Source organism: Tasmannia lanceolata, unplaced genomic scaffold, assembly GCF_043159265.1.
Source record: "Tasmannia lanceolata isolate RefF3 unplaced genomic scaffold, GAP_Taslan_0.1 ptg000037l, whole genome shotgun sequence".
NCBI lineage: Eukaryota > Viridiplantae > Streptophyta > Magnoliopsida > Canellales > Winteraceae > Tasmannia > Tasmannia lanceolata.
In genome coordinates this window covers 40,473,516-40,483,056 of record NW_027518714.1, presented here as the reverse complement: position 1 = coordinate 40,483,056, position 9,541 = coordinate 40,473,516, and the positions used below count along the sequence as shown (strand labels likewise).

Genomic DNA, 9,541 nt, shown 5'->3' with positions numbered 1-9,541 from the left:
GGGATCTGTTGGGGAAATTAAAAAGATGATTTGGGATGGGCTGGAGGTGTTCAGTTGGTGATGATGATGGATTGGATGGCAGAGATGGATGGCGGCTCCCTCTTCTCCTCTACTTCTGATGTTCTCTCTGATTTCTACTGTTGGGAGCAGCCCAAATTGAAGAAGCCCTCATTTTCAAGAGATGTAGCTTGACCCCTTATACTTCTTCTTCTTCTCTACTGTGTGAAAAAACTAACATTAAACCTCAAACCCTCCAATTTGAAATTCCTTCCCCCTTGGTCTTTTGCAGCCACTAAACCCTAAAATCCTAACTTCTTTTCCAAAAAAATGAAAGAAATGAGAGTGAAAGGGTAGAAAATAGGAGCTGATGGGGAAGATGGGGGTTGTTATGGTGGTCAGATTGGAGGTGGAAGATGGGGTGGAGCAGATAAGACGAGATGGTAGAGTCAACTTACAACATTCTGAAGAAAGTGGAATGACATACTCAGTGACATTGATTGCATTACAATAACATGCATTTGATGGCCATTATATTCCATTATATTCCAAAGAAACTTGAAAAAAAACACTCAGCTATATCAATATAGCATGATAATTAGCATCAGTTGTGCGACACCTGCATATGCTCGATGGCCTTTATGCTCAAATGAATATTGGAAAGAAATCTACCTTCGGAATACCATGATCATCACTATCAACTACTTTACAGGGGTGTAGTTATCGATACCAACAATGTTATGTAACCAAATATTTGATAATCTGTGCGTTCCCCAAACCAAAAGGGCAATCAATTTCCAAAAGCAATTTACAATACATTTCAGGGAACTAAGACAAAGCTATACGATCCGATCCTCGATTACTCTTTTATTTCAAGGAATTTAATAGCACAACATGTTCTCAGCAATTAAGACAAAGCTATGTAGCCCAATCCTTGATTACCCTTCTATTCTAAGATCTTAACCATGAAATCATCAACATTATGCAAAACTATAAAAACAGCCAACAATTTGGATCATCTTTCAGAAGACTTCAACCATGTCACCATTTTTTATCTAAGTAAAACCACAAGATTATTTTTCAGATGAAAGAAATGATCCTCCTCTATCATTGTTTTACAAAAATCAAAAGGATCCTTCAGTGAAAGTAATCTTCATGAAAGAACATTTCAGATCCGGCCTCTCTGAAGATCATACCCTATCAAAATGGGTTTTAGAGAATAGAAACTTCAGATTATAGCAAAATTACTCTAGATCTAACCAACATGATAACCATTTCCTACCAAGTGAACATTATAAAACAGAAATAAGCAGATTATGAAAGAATTGTTCAAGATTTAGCAAAACGATGATCACACACCACCAAATCAGCTTCAGGAGAAAGCATATATCACTGATTATAAAAATAACAGAACCAAAGAGGGTTTCAATAGCTATTACCTCCCTTTTTGCTCTATTTCCTTAGAGTTGGCTACTTCTCGAGCTATGGAATATGGAAGATGATGAAACTAAATAGAGTTTCAGTAGCGAAGAGGATCAGAGGATGAAGAATACTTCAGAGGTCCATCGGATCTGAGTCAAAGAGGACTGAATTTTGGGTTTGGGTTAGATAGAAGTGGGTTTGATAGAGATGGAGGTTAGAAATGGAAAAGGGGTAGAAACAGGGGAGGTTGATGGTGGCGGTGGAGATGGAATTGGGCCGGAGGAAATGGGTTTGCAGAAAAGAGGTGGTGGTTTTGATGGTGTAGGAGATGATGAGGGCAGCAACAATGGAGATGGGGATGGCGATAGTGGTCGTTGGGAAGAGGAAATGAAGTGGGTTTGGGGTGTAGATGATGGCTGATGTGGAGAAGAGGGTTTTGATGGTGGCTGATTTGGGTAGAGATGGTAGCTAGGGCTTGAAATGATGGGAATGGAGGAGGTGGAGAAGGTGGTCTATGGTGGTGGAGATGGCCGTAGAAGGGAGAGGTAGAAGAAGCCCGAGCCCCCCTCTCTCGGTCTCACTCTCTCTGCAACTCCTCCTTCCTTTCTCTCTTCTCCCTCTACTATTTTCTAAACGAAAATGGGAACCTCCCTTTCATGCCCTAATTCGACGGGGTTTTAATTAGAGAAATGATATATTCAGTCCCCCTCCTATTTACTTGGACAGCCCCTCCTAGTGTATTTGTGGTTATTCATTCGATGTACATGGGGTGGTCCAATTAAAAAATGAAGAAGTGAAGATTCCCTTTCCTCTACATGATCCTAACCCACTGATTTGATCCAATGGGCATTAAAGATTGCTTACAACAAAAGCCATATGAGAATTACAAAATCACCCTTCTAAAGAGAGCAAATCCCCTTTTACTAAACAAGAATTTCTTATCTTTTATAGTAAAAGGAGAGTGCTATCTGCACATCCAAGTTTTGATAATTCATACCCTGACACGACCAGGTTTTGATTATTGCACAAACTCAACTTATCTTATTTTGCATTTTTCATCCGATTGCCATGAAATTTTGCAAGGGTATCCTTGATAACACTAACAACCTCTGGGGGAATTTGTACCACAAATACGCGCAATAAGCTGGTGGAAACTAAAGCTTTCCTCTCATTTTGGATCCATTCTCTCAGGAGTTTATTCAACTCTGAGACCTTGAGTCTACTTTAGGAACTTTGGGGCTAGACTTTAGGGACCTATTCAACTTCAAGGTTTTAGGCAATTTCAGAAATTTATTCGATTTTGAGGAAAATGATCCGGTCAAAATGGGGTGTCTACACACCACAAAACTTGAGAGCAATCGAGAGATTGAGAGTTTGCTCAAAGAGAGGTTTCCCATATATAGACTGAGTGGTGTGTGAAACAAGACTGAGTTTTTGGGCCTTCAACGTGCTCAGAAAGAACAGAGGATCGTTGGTTTGCACATGAACAAGCGGCTGCCATAGCACAAAATATTTCTAACTCATCTCACTTAAAACGGATTTCTCTTTATTTTCAATGCCAAAGATCAGTGGGATCACTTAAAGTATTTTTTTAAGAATAACACTCCAATCCCACTTTAGATAAATCACTGCCCTTAAGGTGATTTAACCTAGGAAGGTGGGAATTTATCACTGCCTTTAATATTGTAGCAAAATCGTTTACAAGTAAAAAAAATATGGTTTACAAGAATCAATCTGGAAAAGATAGTTTATTTACATGTCAAAGTCCAGGCTTTTCGTGCTGAAACTGACGGCTGGTGGTCTTTTAATAAATCATTGCCAACATTAGGTGGTCTTTTTTTTTTATGAGTAAGCTGGGGTTAGGCAAGACCCCGACCAGATAGGTAGATAAAAGAATCTGTACAAAACTAAGGCGGCTCAAAAGCCAGCAAAGAGGGAACAAGCTCCCAACAGAGTGAGCTCCAGAGCAGAGCATGAGACACCTGATTACAAATCATAAAGAACCAACAAGATAAAGGAAGATGGGACCAGGTCAGAGAGCCATGACCAGGAAAGTAAAAAAAAACTACAGACGGGCATAAGGCACTCCTGAGGCATCCTGAGCAATGAGACCCAAAAGATCATTAGGAATATCACCAGGGTATATGTCCTCACCCTTACAAGGGAAATGAGGTTTGGAAAGAAAGTCAGATGGTTTGTTTCCTTCCCGCCATATATGAGAGATTTTCCTATCTTGGAAGGAAGCAAGTGTGGCTTCGTAGCAAGCATTAGGCCTTTCCATGGGCAGCTGGAGTCTTTGTTGAGGGAGTTTACTGCGCATAGGGAGTCGGATTCTACCCAAATTTTAGAGATACCTTTGCCTCTAGCAAGCTTGATCCCCTGGAGTATAGCCTGGAGCTCGATGATGTTGATCTCAGACGACAGGGCAGGCAGGGAGAAGAGTCCGATGGGAGCACCAGAATGGTCGCGAATAAGGCCACCGATTGAAGCTTCATCAGGAGTAAGGGACACATCTGTGTTTATCTTGTGCCAGCCAGGATCAGGTTTGAGCCATATACAGGTTTGGGGATGGTCCTTTTTTTAAGATGGGGAGGCCGAAATGAGATGAGAAGTAGCTGCTGCTGCTAGTAATTTCATCATTGAGCTTTAGGAAACATGTGATGAAGAAATTGTTGTTTGTGCTTTTCTTTCTTATCATGAATCTTGGAGTGTTGTGGTAAAAAACAGTCAATGTGATGTGGCAGTTCAGGAGAAGCGAACCTGGCTGGGATATGATTGGATATTGGAGTTGATGTTGATCCGATCGTCTAATAGAGAGGGCACTGCGGTCAGATGAGTCCTGTACAAGGTAGCACCCGGTCAAAAGGCCAACTCGGGGTATAGTCCCCGGGCGGGCCCTTCGACACTCAAGTCAGTAATGGGCACCAATAAAGAAACCAGAGCTGTGAATAGTGATTTCTTGGGATTCCCCCCACCTTTGAGCCTGTAGTGGCTTTTTATAGTAGGTGGTTATGACTGATTTACCTCTTTACCCTTCGGATAGGTGTTGCCCTGTGGTTGGGCGGAGAGTCAATGTTTCCTTTATTTTCTAGGATTAGCTTCTCAATTATTCCCTTGTAACGGGGGTAATTAGGGTACGCCACCAGAGGACATGTGTCGCTTCCTGGTTGGATGATCAATACTGGGTCCCATCAGATGGCCCCAGTTCCTTACGTCGTATTTACGGCCTGGGGAAGTTTGAGTATTTTCATTTAGATCGACTTTGGTCATCCTAGATTGCTTTAGTGAAGTGGGATTTCTATCTGATTCGATGAAGCGACTTTGATCTTAGCTGAATCAACTGTCTTAAGTTTTGCGATATAACAACATTGAAGCGTTATATCGCACTATTCATATCATATGGTCAAAAATCTTTTAGGATGTGCGCCCCATATGCCGATCGGGTGGTGGCTCTAATATTGGGATCGTCCAATGCTGATCCGAGATTTTTATGGGCTCGGGTCCCATATTGGTATTGGCCGAGGCTGATCCGAGAATTTTATGAGGCCCTCGCCCTATATTGGGACCGGCTAATGTAAAATTCTTGGAGGCGTGGGTCCCATCAGAATTGATCTGAGAGCCCAACTTTTGTGGGTTGCGCCTTACATTAGGATTGGTAATGGCCAATCCAAAACTTCAACTTTTTTAGGGGTGAGCTTGATTTTTTGGTATAACTCCCACAATTTTAGGCGCATAATTCTCTGGATGGATTTCATCCTTTTCTTAGAGTTGTGGCTGGTTTGTAGTGTGATGCCGCCATATCTGGATCGGTTTAGCCGATCAGGAGCCTCACCATTATTCTTAGGCGCGTTTGATTTTGGGTATCACTCCCAATGTTTTGGGCGCACGGCCATTTTGGTTGGTCCCAACTTCGTTAGGCGCAACAGATCCTCTTGGGTGTAACTCCCAAATCCCACATTCATGCTCTGTTGGGTTCGGATTCGTTCGAAGTCTTGCTTTGGGGAATAAGGAGTCGCTGCTTTCAAGTGTAGCAGGTCGTGGGGCCAAGGTGAAATCCCAGACTCGCACTTCCTTTCGCTACCATCGCGCATTGGTTGATTCAACTGGCGACGGCTAAAGGCTTCGTGCCCTGATTGGTTCTGTGTCCACCACAAAACCCTCTCGCTGAGACCGAATTTGTTGGCGCGAGCACAAAGTGTCGGAGCTTGAAGATGTCCACAATGCTGAAATGTCCAGCCACAATCTTTTAGCTTCAAAACTCATTTTCTGAGGCCGAGCCTGTTGTTGTGTACACGAGATGTGGGGGCTTGGATATGCCCTCTACGTGTTTGTTGAAATGTCTGAGCACAACTCTTTTAGCTCTACATCACATCCCATTATTTGAGACCGAGCCTATTGTCGTGCACGTGAGGCGTGGGAGCTTGGAGAAGCCCACAATGTGTTCGACAGAATGCCCAACTATGGTTTTTTAGCTCCAAAGGATGTCTTCGGGTGCATTTCTCGAATTGGGTGCGGCTCTTTGTAAATTGTATCGGCCAATAATGGCTTTTGGCGTGCCGGGACACATAGAGTCGCGGTATTTGAGAATGCGAAGAGTTGTCAGGCTTTGGTCATCTTTAAAAGGAGATGGTTTCTTCTTCCATCCTCGTTTCTAACTTCTTTTTCTTTGCTCCCTGTTTGCTCTTTCTCCTCTCGCCTCATTAGTTGTGTTGAGTTTTTTGTTGAGTTCAGGGCTTTCATTCTTCTGATCGGTAATTTCCTCTTCAGTGTTTGTCCCTTTAATTTTCAAATTTTTCTTTCATGTCCGGTAGCGGTGATAGTCTTAGTCCTCGAGTCGAGTTTGGATCTAGTTCGTCTTCGGGAGAACCTTCTTCCTCCGATAGCGATTCTGGAACTAGTTCTTCTGAGATGACTAGATCCATCTCTAGGAGTTGTGGCGGCCAAACCATGGCTGATCAGAGTCATAGGGGAGGGGTCCCTGACCCTCGTGTTGTAGATAACGATGAAGAGGTGGACATAGTGGACGAGGATCCCATCTTGGACTTAGGCACGGTTCCGAATCTGTTTGCATCTCTTTTTGACAGGGGAGCAGATCATGATCCCATGGAGAACCGAGGAGCATGTAGAGGGGGGTCCCCGCTTGTCCGTGCTGGATATGATTGTAGATATCATCGCAGAGGCATAGATGGATGCTGAAGTGAAACACCACAAAGCGGCTCTCACCGTGTCCAGTATGCTAAGTGAGCCCAAGTTAGACTTCATTAGGGTCAAATACTGCATTCTAGAACGGTTTAGATTACGATTGGCAGAGGCGGGTGATCGGGCTCCCAATGAAAATGTAGATGTTTGCATCTACGAGGATTCCCTCAAAGCCGGTTTTAGATTTCCCATACATCCCTTTGTGATGGAGGTGTTGCGCTTTTATGGCCTAGCACCGTCCCAAGTCGCCCCGAACTCTTGGAGAATTGTCGTCGGATTCATGTATGTGATGAAGGAGGTGCTAGGGAGAGACCCTTCTGTGGAGGTGTTTCGTCGATGCTATCGTCCTATAAGGAACCGTTCGGACAGCTGGATTTATCTAAGCAAGCAGTCTGATATCAGGTTCATAGATGGTTTGCCTTCTTCTATTCATGGGTGGAAAGGTAGGCTCTTCTATGTGAGCTTAGATGATTCCAACCCAGGTGAGAGATGGGAAGTTTCCTTGGTGTGGGAACCCATAGATACAAAGTCGGTGAGTGAGAAGCCCGAGTTGTCGGGTGATGATCTGGCGACCTTTAGAGCCCTTGAGGCACATCTCCAGAACGATGGGCCAATAGTCTATAGTAAGAACTGTGATAGTGAAGAGACCTTGTCAACAATTGGAGTTAGCTCTGTGACTTCAGCTAGTAGGTGCCTTAGGCCTGCTTGTGATTGGAATTCATGCATCTATTATTCTGTTGCTTTCATTGATTATATCTTATTGCTCGATTGCCTTGTGACTTTTTGTTCTTTGTTCTGTTTCTAGTGATGGACGCTGCGAAAAAGGCCGAGGTAAAGCGAGTGATGGCGGGCAAAGCAAGCCGAGCACAGAAAAGGAAGGAGTCAGAAGGGTCCTCTGATTTCCCGATTGAGGAGAAGGAAAAGGGGGCTAGGCTTACTACAGCCGGTAAGTCCCTTTGTTCTTTATTGCAGCTTTATAAAGAGACTCGTCCTAAAGATGTCAAAGAATCAGGTGTTGGAGCCGGGACTGGGGCAAAGCGTTTGGTTTCCACCATTGTGTCAAATAGCAAGGACAAGGTATTTCGTCCCGACTGGTCCGTTCTCTGAACAAATACTGCGTTCGTTAATCCGGATGTTGCTCGAGAGCTCCTTAGGAAGGTTGTATTGGAGAAGGATGCTGTGCGCATTGAGCAAGAAGTTCCTAACACGGCCTTCGGGTCCGGTTTTGCCTCTATTTATCAGGTGATTATTCTTATTTTCTCTTTAATTGGTCGTGTATGGCTTTCGTGGCTCTGGTTGTCTTCTTACTTGCTGCTTATATTTGCAGTTGAACTGCTACTGGGCTGATATGGAGAGGAAATCGAACATGTTTGCTGAAACCATAACAGATCTCCAGAAAGAGTTAGGCCAGGCCAATAAAGACAATGATCTGCTGCTTGCGAAGCTGAAATCACCGAGGGAGGCAAGAAAAAATCTGATTGAGGAGTATAATAGCCTGAAGAACGCCCAGGATGAGAAAATTCGAAGGGGATTGGACGATCAGGCCTTCAAGCATCTGGCAGACAAGAAGAAGGTCGTGGATGAGAAGCAGGCTGCGTGTAATGACCTCATTTCTACTGCTTATGCCGAGGCTTTTGATGCATGCAAAGGCCTTATCGTGAAGAAATACTCCGGTGCTGGTTTTGATTTTGAGGATATCACTTGGGAGAGTCTGTTCTCCACTCCTATTGCTGATCCGGTCGATGATTGTGCGGTTGGGGATGCTGATCATGAGCACGACCTTGCTCCCGCCTTGCTCCCTGATGAGCAGGTTGATGTCACTTCCATTCCTGATGACCAGGAGGCCCCTGGCTCGTAGGCTTTTATTTTCATGTTTCTCAGTTGTTGTTTACATATTTTGTGTTTTGGCTTTGTAGGCCATTCATGGTTCGTACGCGTTGTGGTCAAAAATCTTTTAGGATGTGTGCCCCATATGGCGATCGGGTGGGATTCTGACCGCTCCATTTTCGAGCGATTTTGTTATATTTTGCATGGTGGATGCTCTATGGCTCGGTATTTAATGAATTTAGACCTTGCCCAAGTCTTGTGACTTTAGACCTTATCGATCTAGGCTTGATTGTTATTCGAGCAATTTTATTTGATTACGGGGATAGTTCCAATCGGATCGATCATGCCTTGACAAGACATGGTTGATCAGATTAAGACTTTCGCCCCATGCTTTGATGTGATGGCTTTTAAGAGTTGGTAGCCATTGGATCGTTCCTGCCTCTTTTCGGGCTTTATAACTTTTTTTATCCCACCTGACTTGGTCTTGGCATTCTTCCAAGATCATTCCTGGAATTTGAATGCACGACCAAGTTGGATATTTTGGTTTGACTTGAGTTTAAGGACTCGGGTTTATTATTTGCCTAACCTATCATCATGCCTTTATCTCTCCCAACCTGAGGTTGTCCTCTGGTTTTCGGGAGGTTGGTAAGTGATTGGTTTTTTGGCTACCTGGAATGCTCTTTCCAGATTTTATCTTTTTGGAAGGTTAACCCATCATCATGTCTTTTTATCCCAACCTGAGTTTGTCCTCCGGTTTTCGGGAGTATTAGCAAGTGATCGGTTTCCACTCATCCAAATTGGAATATTCATATTTATTTTCTTGAAGTCGATAGTGGTTGATCGCCTTCGCTAGGATCACTGGGTCCTTCGAGGTTCGGTGCCTGTTTCTCATGCTCTTGCCCCCCGAGAGTAGTTGTATTATCCCCACTCGGAGGTTGTTGTGAGCTCTCCGAATCGTTCACACCCTCCTACTCCCCAGGTGTAGTTGTATTATTCCCACCTGGGGGCTGCTGTGAATTTTCCTGCTCCTCCTCTGATTGCTTGGGCTGAGTACACTCTACCATGGAGTCAGCAAGGATCTGAGCCTTTATTGCCG

The 9,541-nt window shown here is 43.9% G+C and overlaps 1 protein-coding gene across 2 annotated transcripts; it reads left to right on the top strand.

Annotated features, from left to right (window-relative positions):
• Window positions 1-4,962: 4,962 nt before the first annotated feature.
• LOC143860780 (uncharacterized) lies at window positions 4,963-8,698 on the top strand. Of its 2 annotated transcripts, XM_077371594.1 has the most exons (4): window positions 4,968-7,304; window positions 7,424-7,564; window positions 7,631-7,860; window positions 7,946-8,698. In XM_077371594.1, exons 1-3 carry the CDS (start codon window positions 6,605-6,607, stop codon window positions 7,723-7,725), a joined length of 936 nt encoding a protein of 311 aa, XP_077227709.1. In that variant the 5' UTR covers window positions 4,968-6,604; the 3' UTR covers window positions 7,726-7,860; window positions 7,946-8,698. The 2 variants fall into 2 exon arrangements, with proteins under 2 accessions (XP_077227708.1, XP_077227709.1); XM_077371593.1 differs by having other exon boundaries at window positions 4,963-7,304; window positions 7,424-7,860.
• Window positions 8,699-9,541: the final 843 nt, after the last annotated feature.

What these genes read in the sequence shown, in the direction of transcription:
- LOC143860780 (XM_077371593.1), top strand. Translation starts at nt 6,605, where the DNA reads ATGGATGCTGAAGTGAAACACCACAAAGCGGCTCTCACCGTGTCCAGT. An exon ending in TAGCTCTGTGACTTCAGCTA is followed by an intron (nt 7,305 to 7,423) that starts GTAGGTGCCTTA and finishes TTCTGTTTCTAG; the next exon opens with TGATGGACGCTGCGAAAAAG.